Below are 19,548 nucleotides of genomic sequence, written 5' to 3' on the forward strand. Positions count from 1 at the left end.
TACTTATTATGAATAAAGTTTTATCACATTAACCACACGCAGTAAGGAAGTCTAATCTAATGATTATTGAAAAATTTAGCTTTGGGCATTGAAAGACATTCTTTTTTTGTATAGTTCAATTAAACAAAAAATACTTTTAAAAATTAGGATGTGTCAAGGCTAATGTAGTAACACAGATAACATCTCTGGTAGTAATAATAAACATTTTATACAGGGTGTTTCAAAAACTACATGACATCTTTCGTGGGGAGACTCCTCACGTAAAAATTAGATTTATTTTTTATATCAACATAAAGTGTCGACATATTCACCTGGGACGTGCATATGGGTTATCACTGGAATCTTTTTCTGAAAAAAACATGTTCGCTACTGTATAGGCCCTTTGATGTCGATTAAAAGTTGATGTTTTGTAGATTTCAGTCTCCTTGTTGAGATAAACACAATTTTATTAATTTGCCTTAATCCAAGTCTAATAGCAGACTTTAATTTTTTTTCATGTCATTAACTGGCCAAAGTTTTAAATAAGTACTACAGACAAACTACATTAGTTTGTGTAAGTACTCATCTATTCTTCATAAAAAATATGAAAAAAAGTTCCTATAAACATATTTAAAGTCACAGAATGTTAAAACTTTAAAAAATTGGTCTTTTGTAATTATCTTAAATACCATTATTTTTCATAGATAGATTTATAGTGTTATAGATTTTATTGAAATTTAATAATAAAATAGATTATTAATTATTTGTTTAATTTATTTAATAATAAATAAAACTGCGTTTGTCTCATGAAGGAGGTCGAAATCAAAATATCAAATTACACCTTTTAAACGGCATTAAACCGCCTACACAATTTTGGTAACAAGAGAAAAAAAGTCAGTGGCGCACGTATTTTTTTTTAAATATTCTAGTGATAACCCATACGCACGTCCCTGGTGAATCTGTCGATACTTTATTAGTAGTAAAATATGTAACCCTTATAGTAACTTTTACCCTCAAAATTTCATTCCATTCGCTAAAAGCACTTGGAAGAAAATTATAATAAATCGAAAAAAAATGAAGACTCAGATTTTTAGCGATTTGACCCTGAAGTAAAATGATTAATTTTTTTAAGCAAAAACCATGCGTCAGGCGAAAAAAAAATCAGCAGGTCAAAATTATTTAGAAACGAATGAAGATTTTAAAAAATATTTATTTTAAAATAAATCAGCGTGCTATTTTTTCTCCAAAAATATTCATTATAAAACTCGTATTAACGGCACTGGTTTAAATAAATAACTATTTTTGTATATCAAAAAAGACATCTGGATGGATAGAAAAAGTTTCAACAAGATAACGATAATAATAATAGAGTTATTATGAAAAAAGTATTTTATTTTAAATTTGCCACCCTGTATCTCAAAAGTTAAGATATTTAAGATATACATTATACATTCATATTAAGTTTTTTTCTTCCAAGAATTAACTTCATATAAAGATATATATAAATACATATAAAGATAAGACATACATATAAAGATATATATATATAAAAATATAACTTCATTCCAAGAATCAACCTTCAATATTAGCATGTCATTAAGGAACACCCTGTATAAAAGAGATCTAAGTAACTATACAGCTGGTAATTTCACATACTATGGTCGATTTTATCCATAACTGTACCCCCGACCTGTGTACCCGCGACTTCGTTCACGTCGAATTAATCATTTGTAATGGTGATGATAAAGCAAAGCAAGAATTTCCATTATCATACAAACTGGAGCAGAATCGTGGTTAATCAATTACCCAACTTTTTGCAACACCCGGTATGATTTTTTTAAAAATTTCAAAACATGTAAAGAAACAAAATAAATTAGGCGTGTCCAAGCGTTTTCCCGAAAGACTAATCGTTTTTTAAATAACAAATATTGTAATATTTGAAGGGCGTTTTCACCCTCTTGGAATTTAAGATTCGAGAAAACCCTCCTTATCGAACCTCTACGCCCCACAGTCAATCCGTTTGCAAAAAATCAGCTTTAAACGTCAAGCAGTTTAAGCAGAATTGTGATTACTCAATGGTCATATTTTATGAAACACCCTGCATAAATTTTTAAAAAATCTTAAAATATGTAAAACAACAAAATAAAATATACGTGTTTAACAGTTTTTCCGAAAAACTCACCGGTTTTTAAATAAAAAATATTCTAATATTTGAGGGGTGGTTTCACCCCCTTAGAATTCGAGTTTCGAAAAATCCCTTCTTATCGAACCTCTACACCCTACAGTCAATCCGTTTCCCAAAAATCAGCTTTTTACGTCAAGCGCTTTAAGCAGGTTCGTGATTAATCGATGACCAGATTTTTCGAAACACCCTGTATACATTTTTAAAAAATGTATACAGGGTGTATCATATACAGGGGGGTATACATATGTAAAAAAAGAAAATAAAATATACGTGTTTAAGCGTTTTTTCCGAAACTTGACCGTTTTTTAAATAAAAAATATTAAAAAATATTGTAATATTTGAGGGGTGGTTTCACCCCCTTGGAACTGGAATTTCGAAAAATCCCTTCTTATCGAACCTCTACACCCTAGAATCAACCTGTATGCCAAAATTCAGCTTCTTACGTTGAGTGGTTTGAGCAGGATCGTGATTAATCAGTGAGTCACTTAAGGATTTTATATATTAGTATAGATTAGAACTAAAACTGCAAAATAATGCGTAGCCAATTTTAACACGTAGATAATCATTTCCTCTTACAATTAATAGAAAAAAATAGAAGGAAATGGAATAGAAAGTACTAATTAAAACAGATTTTTATTTGAAAAAAAATGGCATATTTTCTGAAGATTATTTTTTTGGATCGCATAAAACGCGAAATTTCTAGAACAAACACAAACATTATAAAATATATGAATAACCATACCTAATTTTCTGATAAGAGTACATATTACTGCAACAAACAATAAAACCATGTAAACAATCACAAACACTTTTTACGTCTAGGAAGAATTTGCAAAACTGTTATTATTTCAAAGGGAAAAAATTATGGTGTTGCCTAAAGAAAATCGAGTAATCGCGTTGCCGTGTGCAAAATTCAATCAAACTACATTGATAAAATCGGCAGTAAAAAACAGAAATGAGTAAAGAAATATGGTTTAGATCACCGAATATTGAATAAACTGTGGTTTAGACAGTATTTAAATGTTGGCACTAGTTTAGCGACAGTAACAAGTAACAGTAGTACAAGACACTATAAATTTATTTATCAGAAAATAATATTTTTAGTATATTAATTTAAGGCTGTATTCCGTTGCAAAACCAGGCGAACCAGACCAGTGAACTACGGTAAAGAGCTGTTCCTGAAAAACATCGGTTTGATACGGAACTGTTTGGTAAAATACTGGAAACGTCAAATGTTGCTTCTTCTTTTCAATGGAGTTTAATATTGAAAAGTACTTTATTAATAAACTGTTAAACACGTTAGACAACTCAAGTAAAGATTTGCAGGTCCAATATTAAAACGGATCAATAATAAATAAACAAATCTAATCAATATTTATATTTTTATAGCTTACAAAACATTCACGATTACTTGTTGTCTTGTTTTTCATGTTTTCTTTAAATGTTCCTAACTTTAAGAAACAATGGCTGCAGTATAAGTTTAAATGGTCCTAAAAAGTCATTCTATTTAGTTAATGAAATTTATTTACCTTTACTGCCTACCTCCATTGCTTTTGGATGTAAATACAAAATATTATTACAAATTTTAGAAATTAAATGAGAATTTCACTCGAACTTCCAATATTTCCTTGATTTCTGTCACATAAATGACATTGATGGATAAACAAAAAAAAACCTTCTCGCGCTGGTTAGTCTGGTGACAGTTGTTATAATCGAATTTTTCAGGAACGGTGTTCCGTAATAAGAAAACTTTCAGGAAACCTTTGTAGGAAACCGATAAAAACGGAACATAAAACCATAACCAAGGTAAGCAGCGGAATATACCCTTGTGTTTTCTTATTGCGGCCATATCTGAATAGTGATTGAACATCTGAATAATTGTTTTCTCTCATTTTAATTTAAAAGGTAGATTGATTATTTCTGTCAGTTTTATATGTCGTCTGTCAAAATCATACGCTATCTCGCTGAACAAACTATAGAACTTATACCTTTATCGTAATAACAGTCAATTTTCAAAATTCTCCCTAGACTAAGAAAGTCTCTTCTACTTCTATGACTTTTTGACGTTTCACATTAAAACAAATCACAATATGAACACAAATAGGCTAATCAACAAACTGTTAATGTGTAATCACTCCCGAACCAAGTAATTCTATGAAGAAAACAAATAATTTATTAATAGTACGTACTGTCTTAGAATCGAACAACTCTAAAAACCTGTTTATGTGATCTAACTACCATACATTTGAACTCGGTTAAGGATTGTATTCTACAAATATGACTAGTGAAAGTAAATCGTACCGCAAAAGAATAATCGCAAGTGTTCTCGTTTTCAATGTCAAAATATAGATCGTAAATACATAGGATTTGTAATCTTTAAAAATAAAAACTACCTAAAAGCGGGGGTGGCAAAATCATGATTTTTAGCCGACCATACCAATAGGTATGGTAGGCTATTCTGCCGTGCTTTGCTTAAAAGTGGTATGTGACAAAAAGATTGAATTGGGAAAATAATGTTTTTTAAAATCATTTTTTTTCAGAGTTTTTTTCATTGAAACTTCAACTTGGTGATGGAAATGATCGGCAGTATGTCCCGGCTCACAATATTTCAAAATAATTTCTTTAATAGAAACTTTCGCTGAGTTTACAATATGAATTAAGAAACTGAAAAGGGTCTAATTTTTATTTTGTGATGAGCAATTGTCTACCCATAGAACAATGTTTTCATAATCTCTCATTTCCAAAAAAAATTATAATACATGGTTACAATGTCTTCTTTTTGTCTGTCGGTGAGGCCTTCATGCCAAAGTAATGCTACTGGAACTTTATTTTTCCCTTTACTTGTTCCTATGGGAACGAAACTATGATTAAAGGCAATTATTCAAAGTGAAAGACAAAAAAAAAGTTTTTTTAATTTCACTCAAAATGAGTTATTTGGGTCATAAATGACCTAAATACAAAATATGGTGTCTGTCTGTCTGTCTGTCCGTCTGTCTATCCGTCTGTAACACGATAACTCAAAAACAGCTAAACCGATTTTAACAAATTTGGCACAAAAATACTGTGGCACCCGAGAATCTGGCCATTAGTTTTTGGTGGGGGTGGGGGTTGTTAAGGGGGTATGGGAAGGGGTTAAAAATTTTAAAAAATCTTAACTCCAAAATTACAGTAACTAGCGAAACGCGGTTTTCAATTTAAGATTAGGAATAATATTTGCAACAAAATTTGTAATAACATCAAAATCAAAGTCGCAGTTTTTGAGATAAAAAAAATATTGGAAAAATGCCTTTACTTTGAAACTAAAAGAACTGCCAACTTTTTTTTGCACACATCAATAAAAGAACTGCCTACCAACTTTTTATTAACATATCTTAGTATGAGCGGCTATGCGTGCCTCCCGGCGCCAATTTTTTTAAAAAGAACAAAAAATCAGAATTTTAATAATTTCTTGATTTAAATCAGATTTTTTAAATTTAAATGAGTTTTTTTGAAAACATTTACACGCTAAACATATTTTAATAGAAAACATTATTTAAAGTTACAGGGAGGCACAAAAAGCACATTTTTCCTAATAAAACAATACACTATTGTTTGAAAATAGTCTTAAGTCGAGAATGAAATTAGTGTTACCTAATATCAAAGTGTAATGTACTTACTACAGACCGAAATGTCAGTAGAAATTTGGAAAGAACTGGAAGATAAATTGGAGAAGGCAGAGTTATCTTCTATCAACAGCATATTTTCTGACAACGATTATAGATCCTCGAAAATGAAGATATAGTCTAAGATCAGAAGAACTTGATTCTGCACTAGAGTTTGCGATTAAAATGTATTCGAACAGTGGATTTTTGTCACTTGTATATACAAATATTTCAAAATAAATCTCTGCCCCACTCTGCCCGTTTTGAGGTCTATATACTCTATTGTTTTCCTCAGGTAAGATTTCGACAGACGATGGCAGAAAAAAAGCAGGTGACGTCCATACCAATCCATTTATTTCACTAAAAAAAGTTTCTAATATTTTTAAAGTTAACTATGGATTGGTTTTTATATAAATCCGTCATGCGTCGTCTCGTTGTTGTTTTTAACCAGTTTTATTGGTTTATTTCAAAATTGACAGATCATATTTCAATATTATTGATTTACCGGAACGATGAACGACAAACGGACGCCGAAACGTATGAACTCGACTTAAGATTTTTGAGAGTTGTCAAACTCTGGCCAAATTATAGGTTATAATTTTATGTCAAATTATGTCAAATAGAAATGATAAATATTTAGCATTTTGGACTGTGTTACTGTGTTGTTACTTGTGTTTTTAAAAATTAAGTGGAGGAAAACTCAAGGGAAAATTAAGTGTTGACCCAGACCAGTTAATATTCGGTGCCTAGAGACCGCCAGAGACACAGTTTGCTAGAGACTATGGCCAGAGAGTTGTATTCATGTTGTATTAGCCACAAATAAAGTTTTATACCATCCCGTATAGGTACCAAAAACTGGAGTATCTGTAAAATAACATCACACGATAGGTAAATAATTATTGATAACTGTAATAATAAATGCAGGAAGTTGCTTGAGCTTGAAAGTAAGAAATCTTTTTATATTTTTTTTGGCATGTGGTGTTTTGTTTAAAATACACCCTTGCTTGTCTTGCATTAACACATACCGTAATTTTTTTAATAAAATAACTCTTTTGAGTTTTATAGTTTTTTTCACAATATTTTGAAGTAATCACTTGTCACTCAAATTTTAATTTTATTAATTAGGCGTTCCAATTGTACTAACTTATTTCTTTGTAAAATAAAATAAACTACTTAGAAATTAATCACACATCTATCACTGTCAAGGATTTTGTCGTTGGACAGACTATAGATTCACACGAAGTTACTTCAAAAATCGGTACAACATTTTAATTAATGAATAGATATATGAAGTAGGTATATGTGTTATACAACTCATTTTTTATATAGTTTTATAACATATCTACAGTTATTATTTTTCGATTTATTAAAATTAAACGTTATAAAAAGGCTGTACTTAAACTGCCGTTAAACGGTAGCTTACTAAAATGCCGTTAATAGGTATGACGTCGTTGATGTGACGCACTTGACGGCTTTATGAAATATAGGAATTTTATAAGGACTAACCAACGCTATCCACCCCACCAAATAACCAACTTAACCAACGCGACTAACCTCGACACTGATAAAAAATATAAAAAACAAATATAAATTAGTAAAAATCAACCAACCCTACCAAATAACCAACTAACCAATGAATTAACACCCTCCAAATAACCACGCTAACCAACCCGCCAAATAACTAAACCAATCCATCTAAAAAGAGTGAAACCAATGCAATAAGATCACCCCACAGGTGCTCTTGCAGAATGCTTAAGGCCAGGCATTACTTTCCGCTGACATGAACGACGTCACAATATCTATTAACGGCATTTTAGTAGGCTACCGTTTAACGGCTGTTTAAGTACATCGTTATAAAAATGGCAAGTGTAACATTTTACTTGATGAATAGATTAGAGTATATAATCTGTTATAGAAATATTTTTTATAGTTTTCTAGGGCACATTTTTATAACTTTTACAGTTATTTTTCGATTTACTTGATTTAAATCATTTGGTTTCAATCATGACATCCCTACCTAAAACCTAGTTTAATTTCATGACTATATATTTTTTCTTAATATTTTTTTCTAGTAAACATAATATATTAATCCTATTATTAAAAAAATAAGTAAAACATTACAAATGCTTGGTAAACTTTGGAAAAATGGATTAGTGGTTTTTCAAATCAATAATAAATTTGTTGAAATAAATTTGGTATTTTGAAAACGACCATTTTTCGTTTCCTACAAGTCCTTGCAGAACAATAAAGAAAAAATATTGCATAATAAATTATGTTCATGATTCACTGTTTTGTAGAATAAACAAAAAGATGCTTTTTAAATGCCTTGGTATGTTTTAAAAATAATCCTAAACGTAAAATCGACGTAATATCTTGTCATCTATATATTTTTAAAATATTTAAAGCACTTTTAGGGTTCCGTACCCAAAGGGTAAAAACGGGAACCCTATTACTAAGACTTCGCTGTCCGTCCGTCCGTCCGTCTGTCACAAAGGTCTATCTTATAAACCACTATAGCTAGACAGTCGAAATTTTTACAGATAATTTATCTATGTTGGCGCTATAAGAACAAATACTAAAAACAGAATTAAATAAATGTTTATAAATAAAAAAGTACTTTCACTAAACATTATCTTTTAAGTAAGAATTTTATATAGAATCTTTCAAGTCCTAGGTGGCCGCGTGGTTAAAGCGTTATGACTTGACGCTGCTATGACGTTGGAGCCGTAGTAAGGCAGGCTCGAATCCTAGTCAAGGCGACTTTTTTTTAATCGTTTTTTTTTTAATTTTTACATATTTATTTTTACTTTTTACATATTTATTATTGATTAATACAATTTTTAGTACGGAATGGTACGGAACCCTTCGTGCGCGAGTCCGACTCGCACTTGACCAATTTTTTCATTTTCCGCCATGATGTATTATAATAGGTATTTGGTATTTTCTCAATGAGGATCTATTTGAAATATTGAAACGATAGCAAAATCAATAATATTATACTAATCTATAATATTATACTATCTAATAATAATATTATTAGATTAGTTTAAATATAAACATAGAAAAAATATATTGAAACCAGAAAAAAGTATGTGTCGAAAAATAAATACTGTTTGACCAGCGGATCTGAAGCTACGGAAGGAATGCGAGAAAAAAAAATCGATATTGCCACGTTTATCTATAAAATTGCAAAATTGCCAGACAGGAACTATAAATTTAATATATTTTTATTATATATAATGTGTTTAGCATATATTCTGACGTATATTACTAAGGAATTTTAACGTAGTTCATATTGTTCGATATGTTTTATTTAATAACTTATATCTTTCATTCTGTATAATCTGCTTATTATGAAAGTTGAAGAGTTTTCAACGATATCATTGGCAAACCTGCATCGCCGCGCATGGCCGCCTATTCATCCACTGCCGTTCTTTAAAAGATTTTCTTTAAAAGATTTCTGATTCATCGAACATGATTGGCGAGAGTACCAGTGCCTTCTATTAAAAGATCAGCCTACGGGCGAGATTTATGACGTCACGCTAGTTAGATATAACGGATTAATAAATATGTTGTAGAATACATGGAAAACATAATTATTACTCAGATTTTTGGTTTGTACTTTAAAAATGATATAGTTTACATGAAATATACACAATATACAGTTAATAACTACAACATATATACCTATTTATAGTAATAAATACTTTGGCAAATAAACTATGAACCATACAAATGCAGCAAATGTTTTACAATGTACAAATAATGTATATACTCTGTTTTTTTTCTCAGGTAAGATTTCGACAGACGATGACAGAAGAAAAGCAGATGACGTCCCATACCAATCTATTTATTTTACTAAAAAAAGTTTCTAATAATTTTTAAGTTATCTATGGATGGGTTTAAATATAAATCCGTCATGCGTCGTGTCTTCTTGTTTTTAACCAGTTTTATTGGTTTATTTAAAAAATGACAGATCGTATTTCAATTTTATTGGTTTGACGGAACGATGAACGACAAACGGACGCCGATGCGTATGAACTCGCCTTTAGATTTTTGTCATTTTTGACGCTTGTCAAAGTCTTGCCAAATTATTGGTTATAATTTTGTGTCAACTTTTGTTAAATACCCTGCATTTTGAAAGATGATGCATTTTGATTCGTATTATTACGTGTGTTTTGTGTCTTTTGAAGTCAAGTGGAGGAAAAATCGAGTGAAAATTAACTGTAGGCCCAGAGCACAGTTTATGGTTAATACACGCTGCCCAGGCAGAAAGTCTTATACACCAATGAAGTTGCCATCGATAAAGTTTGTATACCATTTCGTCGTAGATAAGTGCATTTCGTATATAAGGATCAAACTAAACACATACTAAAAACTGGAGTAGCTGTAAAATATCGACATCACACGATAGGTAAATAATGGATTTTAGTACTGGTGCAGAAAAATAATGTCAAAAGGTACTGGTTTAAAAAAATTAAGATTAAAGGTAATTAATCCACCTTTAAGGTATAAAATTTGGTAGGTGTTATTATTAATAAAATAGTTGTTGTATTTACCTATGTTGTTTTATTTATACCTGTGGAATATTACAAATTTGTATTTGTACATAAGTTATATTGATAAATATAATCATAAATGCGGGTAGTTTCATAAAGCTTGAAAGTAAATAATAGTTATTTTTTATATTTTTTTGGTATGTAGTGCCTTGTTCTTGTTTGTTTTGTATTAACACATACCGTTTTTATTAAATAAAATAACTCGATTACATTTTTTCAGTTTTATACAATTTTGAAGTAATCACTTGTCATCTTGTCAATCAAATTTTAAATATATCGCTATGCGTTCCAGTTGTACCAACTTATTTCTTTGTAAAATAAAATAAACTACTTTGAAATTAAAATGACAGACACATCTATCACTGTCAAGGATCTTCTCGTTGGACAGACTTTAGGTACATAAGATAATAAGTAAAATGTAAATATATTTTAAATTTTGGGGTTTGAAAATCGATCTAATTTAACAAAAAACATTCAATATCTACTAATAGTGATGTATTATTATTTGCATTCACAAAATTTATATGTATTGTTACGTTTTTCGTCGGTTCCGTGTGGATAGAAAGTCACAATTTATTTAAACACTATTTATTTAACACTAATTAACAAAAACAATAAAGATAAAAGACTTATAGAACTATTTACAAACGATTTATAACTAAGAATTTATTTTGAATTTTAGCGCGTCAACTGCACTGGTATATTTATAACTGCCCCTGTAGGCTACCGCCGCCGGCTTTTTATACCGACAGGTAAAGAACTCTAGAATTGTCCATAGATCGTTAGGTGCGTAGAGAAGGTTTTCGAATGTTCTCGTATGTACTAGTCCATTCCAGTGGGACTCGATTCTTCTCGAACGAATGAATCATTGCGGTGTCTATGCGATGTTAAGGTCATCCGAGGGCGGGCCATATTGTGAGGTTAGGTCGAGTCCACACCGGCCCGCAACACTGCCCCTTTCTTAGGCACATGCTCGTCCCGAGATTATACGGTGAATGAAGGTATTTGCAAAGCTGGCCCCTGGTACATTGCGAAGTCTGGTAGAAATAGCAGTCTACAGTTTTCTCTCCCGATCTCAGCTTTGGGTTGTAGCAGCAAACGAGGATCTCGATTCCCGTAAATCTGAACAAGACTTCAATCATGTTCCGGATTGTACGCCAACTCAAACCATCGAGTCCACACGCCAGCTTCGGAATGGCTAATCGTGCAATGTTGTTGTTTAGCAGGGCTTCTCTCAGTTCAATCAGGGTCTTCCATAGATTGAGATAAGTCGGCTTACTCGGGGACCATTCCTTGGTGACCAGGTAGAAGATGTGCCTTGCTTGACCATGTGCATTGTCGGTTAGCCTCAAGACGCTTCCAACCTCTGGATCCTGTCGGCGTAGTTCTCCGACACGCCCAAACTTCTCATTGAACGTCGCAGCGATTCCTCTGGACATCCGCAAATCTCGAGCCACACAATGAGCGAGCGAATAATCAGGAGGCACGGAAAAGAGGTCTCGTTGATCTTCTTTGGTTACACCATAGCGAGCCTTCTCACTGCTGTTGTATCGGGCCATGAAATCGTCAAAGGACATCTCCGAATCAGGGGGATCAAAGCTGCAGGTTCTCACGGTCCCAGCACGATCTTCTATTTCGCCTTGGTAGGGGCTCAAACGGTTGAAATGGACTACCCTCGGTTTTCCTTTTGGCAATTTTCTGATACGGTATACGACGTCATTAATTCTATCCATGACTTCGTATGGCCCTTCCCACGAGGATTGTAGCTTCGGAGATAACCCACGACGTCTCTGCGGGTTATATAGCCACACCAACTTCCCTGGTTGGTATCCTCCATGCTCAGCTTGAATGTCGTAGTGTTCCTTCATTCGGTCACTAGCACTTTGAATATTTAGGCGGACTCTCTGATGAATGTCGTCCATCCTTTGACGTAGTGTGTGGACATAATCTTCTCCGGCGACTTCTTCTCCCGGTCGGCAACCAAATTTCAGATCACAGGGTAGGCGCACTTCCCGTCCCATAACGATGCTGGCTGGAGTTTGCCCTGTAGATTCTTGGACGGATGAACGGTAGGCCAACAGGAACAGGTGAAGAAATTTGTCCCAGTCTCTTTGGTGGTCAGAGACTACTTTGGCCAGATAACGGTTGATAGTTCTGTTCATGCGTTCAACCATCCCATCGGATTGTGGATGTAGAGCAGTCGTCCTGGTCTTGCGGATGTTCAGGACTTCACAGACGCCTTGGAACAGATTGGACTCAAAGTTTCTTCCCTGATCTGAATGAAGCTCCATGGGAACACCAAACCTGCAGATCCATTCTTTAACAAGGGCATCAGCAATCGTGGACGCTTCTTGATTTGGCAACGCGTAGGCCTCGACCCATTTGCTGAAGTAATCCATTACTACCACAATGTATTTGTTGCCATCGTTCGTCTCCGGGAAAGGACCAGCCACGTCGATCGCTATTCGTTCGAAGGGACTGCCAACATTGTACTGGCGCATAGCGGCTTTACCACGCTTTTATGGCCCATTGATGGCTGCGCAAATGTCACATTTCTTACACCAGGCCCTCACGTCTTCTTTGCAGTTCACCCAGTAGAACCGTTCACGCAGCTTGCCAAGTGTCTTGGTAACACCAAGATGTCCACCGCTGGTTCCAACTTCCTCCAAGACTTCTGGGACCCTCTTCTTTGGAATGACGATCTGCCTTCTCTCTTCTTGTCCCTCCGGTCTCTCGATCACACGGCGAAGTAGTCCGTTATCTATTACCAAAGAATTCCACTGAGCCCAGTATGACTTTACGTTCGGCGAATATCTGCAAACTTCTTCCCACGTTGGTCTTTGGCCTGCGTTTTTCCAGTTAATTACTAAACCTAATTCTGGGTCACTGGTTTGGTCATTTGCAAGATCTTCGGGTTGCCAACTATCATTAACCACAGTTGTTCTTAGGAGTTTCACTTCTTTCTCTTCAGCTCGGGAACAATGCTTACAGTCCTTAGCGCAAGGTTTTCTGAAAGTGCGTCGGCATTCCGATGGATTGCCCCAGCTCGATGTTCTGTGTCGAAGTCAAATTCTTGTAATCGTTCAATCCATCTAGCTACCTGCCCTTCAGGATTCTTAAAACTGCAACAGCCATTTCAAAGCAGCATGGTCTGTTCTTAACAAGAACTTTCTTCCATAGAGATACTTGTAGAAGTGTTCCACTGCTTTAACTACTGCTAGTAATTCTCGTCTGGTTACACAGTAGTTCCTTTCCGGTTTTGACAATGTCTTACTAAAATAACCAATGACTTTTTCTTGACCATCCTGGATCTGCGACAGAACAGCGCCTAACGCAACATTGCTAGCGTCGGTATCCAATATAAAGTTTCCGTTGCCAAGAGGGTAGCTAAGTATGGGCGCACTAGTCAGGGCCTTCTTCAATTTTCGGAATGCCTCGTCAGAATCTGAGTCCCAAGAGAAACGCCTCTCGCCTTCGGTAGAAGTCTGGTCAATGGTTTTGCGATGGTGGCGAAACCCTGTACATAGCGGCGATAGTATGTGCATAGTCCCAAAAAGCTTCGTAGTTCATGTTTATCTTTAGGTATTGGCCACTCTTCCACTGTCTTGGTCTTCTGTGGATCTACCTCGCAACTCCTTGGGAGGAGACTACATGTCCCAAGTAGTGTACCTTTTTCTTGACACAGATGACATTTTTTGGGGCTAAGTTTCAAACCAGAGCTCCCTAGTCGCTTGAAAACTTCTTCCAAATTCTTCAGATGATCGTCAAAGGATTTCCCAACCACTATGATGTCATCCAGGTACACTCTAAACAGGTATCCAGGATAGTCCCTTTAACACAGACTCCATTAGTCTCTCAAAGGTAGCTGGCGCGTTGCACAATCCAAAAGGCATGACGGTAAATTGCCACAGTCCGGAGCCCACCGAGAACGCTGTCTTCTCTCTGTCTTTCGGCGCCATGTCGACTTGCCAATATCCACTCTTCAGATCTAACGTAGAGAATATCGTTGACCCCGCCAGCGTGTCTAGAGTATCGTCTATCCTCGGCAGGGGATAACTATCCTTCTTGGTAACATTATTGAGCTGCCGATAATCAACACAGAACCTGGTGGTACCGTCTTTCTTCTTTACTAGTACTACCGGCGATGTCCACGGGCTGTTAGATGGTTCGATGACACCCTCTTCTTTCATTTCTCGAAGGATTTTATCAGCTTCTTCACGTTTGGCGAGCGGAAGTCTTCTCGGATTTTGTTTGATTGGTCGTGCATCTCCGGTATCAATTTTGTGTTGTACTAAATTGGTACGACCTCTCTGTCCTGCTTCTCCTTTATCAAACACATCTTGATACTTGATTATCAGGTTTCTCAATTTTCTTCTATTTTCGGGAGATAATCCTTTAACGTTTACTAACTCCTTCACCATTTTGTCCGGAATTTTTGAAGTCGAAACTTTGGAGGCTTCCACGCTTCGAACGACTGAGGAGACCGAACAACAGTACCCTAAGAGGGTTCCCTTCTTCAAGGATACAGAATAATAATTCGTGTTCATTACTCTCACCGGTACAGTTTTCTTCGCTCGTAGCAGGGCTTTTCCAACAGCGATCCCTCGTCCTATTTCGCTGTCATGGTTCCTTGGCTCCAACAGAATAATACTCCCATTATTCATTTTACCTTCTAGGCAACCATCCAAAAATATCTCACAGCGCTCAGGGATCGAAACATCTTCTGCTACCACCACGCGAAGCGTCTCCTCACATTTTCGATGCAGAACCACTTCTTCTTCATTTATTTTCAAAATTCCTTGTTTGAGGTTTAGCTCAAAACCTCTAGTGGTCATGATGTCCATTCCGAGAATAAGTTCATCTTCGATGTCTGCTACTAACACTCGATGATTAAAACAGGTGCTTCCGATAACAAAATTAAGATCTACCTCTCCATGGATGAGAGCGGAGCTTCCTGTAGCTGTACGTAGTCGCCATTGTGTTGTTTTAACCTTCTTCGATGTTTTAAGAATGTCCGGTCTGATGATAGTTTTCGTCGCACCTGTATCCAACAGCATGGTCCGGAACTCTCCATCAACAAAACCATCCACAAAAATGCTGATAAATTTGTGTTGTAGCGAGGCGACTTGAGCAGTTTTCGTTGGGGCATGTTGGTTGCAGGTCGACGTGTGCCCCTTCATTTCGACCCTTAGTAGTTTTCTCTCTCGACCTCGACGAAGCCGGTTCTTCGTTCTTCTCCTTACAACGGCTTCGCACGTGTCCCACCTGTCCGCAGTTCCAGCAACGAATCGGTCCCTTCTTGCCCATGTACTGGTCCATTACCTTCCGAACAATCCCTTCCACGGATTCGTCGGAACATTCGTCGATGGCCCGTACTCTTCCTAAAGACCTAGAACTTTGTTTCACGGTCTCAAATTCTAGGGCACGTGCTAAAGCATCCACCAAGTGCGTTGGGTGGGCTAGGAGAAGTGCTTGTCTTGTCTCGTTATCACGTAAGCCGTCGGAGAATGCCTGTACTGCCAACCGCTCCATAACATTCTCTGGCGTAGCAGGGTACGCAAGGCGAACGAGGCGGGCTACGTCGGCTTCAAACTCCTGCAGAGACTCATTTGACTTTTGAATGCGATTTTTAGCTGGGAATGATAGACATGTTCCAAATGAGCTTGGCCGTACCTCATTTCTAAATGTCGTACCAATTGCTGATAATCTCCCTGTTCCGATGGTGACAATGTCTGCAAGATATCAGTCGCATCTCTCGCAGTGCGACAGTCAAAGCGGTAGCCTTTACAGCGATTGTCCATCCGTTCGCTCTCGCAGCGGCCTCAAACTGGCAAAATAATTGGCCCAAGCGGTTTTTCCGTCAAACTGTGGAGGCTTAATAACTGACTTTGAGATATACTTATTTTCGACTAGTTTCGGTGCCTCCGATGTTTCTTGGACATTTTGGTGAATTGGCCTTTTCTATTTCTTGTTTTTTAAAATTTCTGATTTTTTTATTTACATCGTCCTCAATTTGTGTTATTTTGTCTTGTAGTTCTGTAGAATTATCTATAATCTTTTCTTCTAATTCCCTGGAAGATTCCTGGATTTCTGTTATCTTTTCTTCTAAATTAAGTATTTTATTATTAAAGCTGGCCTGTATATCTTTAGAATTTTCGATGATCTTATCTTCTAATGTATTGATTAAATCCTGGGAATTTTCCATAATTTTATCACTGATTTTCTCTTCTAAATTAACTTCCAAGTCAATTATTTTACTATTCAAATTGTTCAAGTTGTCGTCTAATTTTTGAGAATTCTCTGTCATTTTATCATTCAAACTCTCTTCCAAGTGAATCATTTTACTATTCAAATTGTTCAAGTTGTCGTCTAATTTGTGTAGGCACGAGTCAAGGTCACCTTCCAACTCAAAGCAAAATGTGTCAGGATCCTCACCTTCCTCCACCAAAACGTCTCTCAGTCTAGCTTGCAAAATGCTTTTCTTTCCATCTGTCTCTGCACTCTCTCTCTCTTCCAATATACATTTCAGTTCGGACACTTTCAAGTCTTTCAACAATTTTTTCAGAGCCATGGTCAGTCTTTTTATTTTTCTTGTCTATCACACACGCCACACTTGACACCAATTGTTATGTTTTTCGTCGGTTCCGTGTGGATAGAAAGTCACAATTTATTTAAACACTATTTATTTAACACTAATTAACAAAAACAATAACTTTAAAAGATAACAATAAAAGACTTATAGAACTATTTACAAACGATTTATAACTAAGAATTTATTCTGAATTTTAGCGCGTCAACTGCACTGGTATATTTATAACTGCCCCCTGTAGGCCACCGCCGCCGGCTTTTATACCGACAGGTAAAGAACTCTAGAATTGTCCATAGATCGTTAGGTGCGTAGAGAAGGTTTTCGAATGTTCTCGTATGTACTAGTCCATTCCAGTGGGACTCGATTCTTCTCGAACGAATGAATCATTGCGGTGTCTATGCGATGTTAAGGTCATCCGAGGGCGGGCCATATTGTGAGGTTAGGTCGAGTCCACACCGGCCCGCAACAGTATATTTTGCAAGTGCGCTTTTGCTTTGTCTAAAAAAAGGCGTCAGCGATGGCTATGAAATGAAGATCGCTGGCATTTCATATGTAAAATTATTCTAAAATTTTTGATTTTCTTGGGATTTTTAGGTTCGGGAAAAACGCTGATTTAAGTTTTCATTTGGGTTTTCATTATTTTTATTTGGTTTAAAAACGTTTCGGCTAACTATAGCCTTCATCACTGTTGTGTCTATGAGAAAAATAGTGTCGAATATAATCCAAAAAATTACAGATACAATATAATTCACACCTTATAATGTTTACTGCAAATAATAAACTAATATAAACTTATCAAAAGATGACCACATATTTTTTAAAATTATTATTCTTAACACTAAAATTATCTACATTGACTATGGAGTACGCAGTAAACATTATGTGCGTGGTGTGAATATTTTATATGTAATTTTTTGGATTATATTCGACACTATTTTTTTCATATGACACAGCACTGATGAAGGCTATAATGTTAGCCGAAACGTTTTTCTTAAACCAAATAAAAATAATGAAAAACGAAATGAAAACTTAATCAGCGTTTTTCCCGAACCTAAATTCCAAGAAAATCAAAAAATTTAGAATATTTAGAAACAAGGTTCAAGAATATCAAATTTTCCAAGATTGTAAAATTCTAGTTAATTATTTTATATGTACAGTTATTTAGGGAATGTCATCGATGTTCATTTCCAAGCCAACTAGACGCCGATTTTTTTCGGTGATACGGTATAATTCTTACGTAAAATGTAAATAACATTAGACCAATTAAAACAAAGAAATATGAATTTCTTTGTATTTTTAGTAACACCTTTATTCTTAAAACTTAATTTTGTATTATGCAAATATACCAATTTTATTGTTATTTTATTCATATTCTATTCAGCCATCACTTAAATATTTGATATTAATTTGGTATTATAAATAATCAACACCTTTCATTAAAAATTACTGAACAAATATATGTTATGCTTGACATACATTATATATTATCAAACAAAAACACATTCTTCTTTTAAACTGTATCTGTCTTGTCTTTACAAAAATCTTTTTTAAAATTTGAACTCAAAATAATAATCTTTTTCATGATCTTTAATACACATATTCTTTATTTTTCCCTAGATCATAATACCTACTTACATGTTTGAATCAATCGAAGCTGAACCAACAACACTTGGAGTGGCGATTCCACAATATTGTTACGGATTCCGTGGGTCCACTATTTAAACTCACGATAAAATACTTAACGAATTTATTTGTTTCACTCTGTACACACAACTTATACTATTTACAACACAACTTATGCAACTACTATTACTCTAACGGAATTTCGCGGTATTATCAAACTTCAGACTATCTTCAGACTTGACTTCCAACTTTTTAACTTCAAACTTTTTAAACTTCAAACTTGTCCAACTGTCAAAGCGCGGGCCTTATATACCCCCTGGCGGTTGTTTCTAGATTTTTCTAAAGAATTCTATAATTTTCTTTACTTTCTGGCGAATGCGCCAGGTTCCTCAATGCACGTTGCGGTTACATAGCAGTAATGCAGTTATGCAACCAGTAATACACCTTGACCTTAACATTGCCCCCTTCTCAAATTTGATCGTCCCGATCAAGGTTTCCTGTCTGGTATCTCTTCAATCGATCCAGATGAACTACTTTCATCTTACTTCTAGGGCTGCATTGAATCCGGTACAAAACATCATTTATCCTCTTGATGACTGTATAAAGACCTTCCCTTGCTGGAGTTAACTTAGGGGACCTTCCTTTCTTGCGCTGTGGGTTATACAACCATACCCTATCGTCCTGTTGAAATCCCGTAGAATTAGCTCTGAGGTCGTAAAGAGCTTTCATCCGGTCACTGGCTAGCGCAATCTTACTTCTAACGGTCTGATGAATTTCCAATAACCTTTCCTTCAGTTCATCCGCGTAGTCCTCTACGTTTGTGGTGCCGTCGTCTGGTGATCCGAACACCAAGTCACAAGACAACCGTAATTCTCGACCAAACAAAATCTTCGATGGTGAAAGTCCGGTGGTGTGAACTGCACTTCTATAAGCCATTAGGAATAGCGGTATGTGCTGATCCCAATCTCTTTG

The 19,548-nt window shown here is 35.2% G+C and overlaps 1 protein-coding gene across 9 annotated transcripts in view; it reads right to left on the reverse strand.

The window, feature by feature from the left end:
* The window catches only part of LOC115883099 (copper-transporting ATPase 1), a 120,309-nt gene that overhangs the window by 91,683 nt on the left and 9,078 nt on the right, over positions 1 to 19,548 (reverse strand). The window contains exons 1-2 of one of the 9 annotated variants that reach the window (XM_030901389.1): positions 4,153 to 4,308; positions 2,907 to 2,933 (exon numbers count right to left, since the gene is read on the reverse strand). The exons of 7 other annotated variants lie outside the window; for them this stretch is intronic. In XM_030901389.1, the coding sequence (XP_030757249.1) occupies positions 2,907 to 2,929 (23 nt within the window). In that variant the 5' untranslated portion in view covers positions 2,930 to 2,933; positions 4,153 to 4,308. Of the gene's footprint in view, positions 1 to 2,906; positions 2,983 to 4,152; positions 4,309 to 19,548 lie in introns of those variants that run through there. One more of the 9 variants, XM_030901391.1, reaches the window with a different exon arrangement.

Source organism: Sitophilus oryzae, unplaced genomic scaffold (genome assembly GCF_002938485.1).
Source record: "Sitophilus oryzae breed Bouriz unplaced genomic scaffold, Soryzae_2.0 scaffold_1809_pilon_pilon, whole genome shotgun sequence".
Taxonomy (NCBI): Eukaryota; Metazoa; Arthropoda; class Insecta; order Coleoptera; family Curculionidae; genus Sitophilus; species Sitophilus oryzae.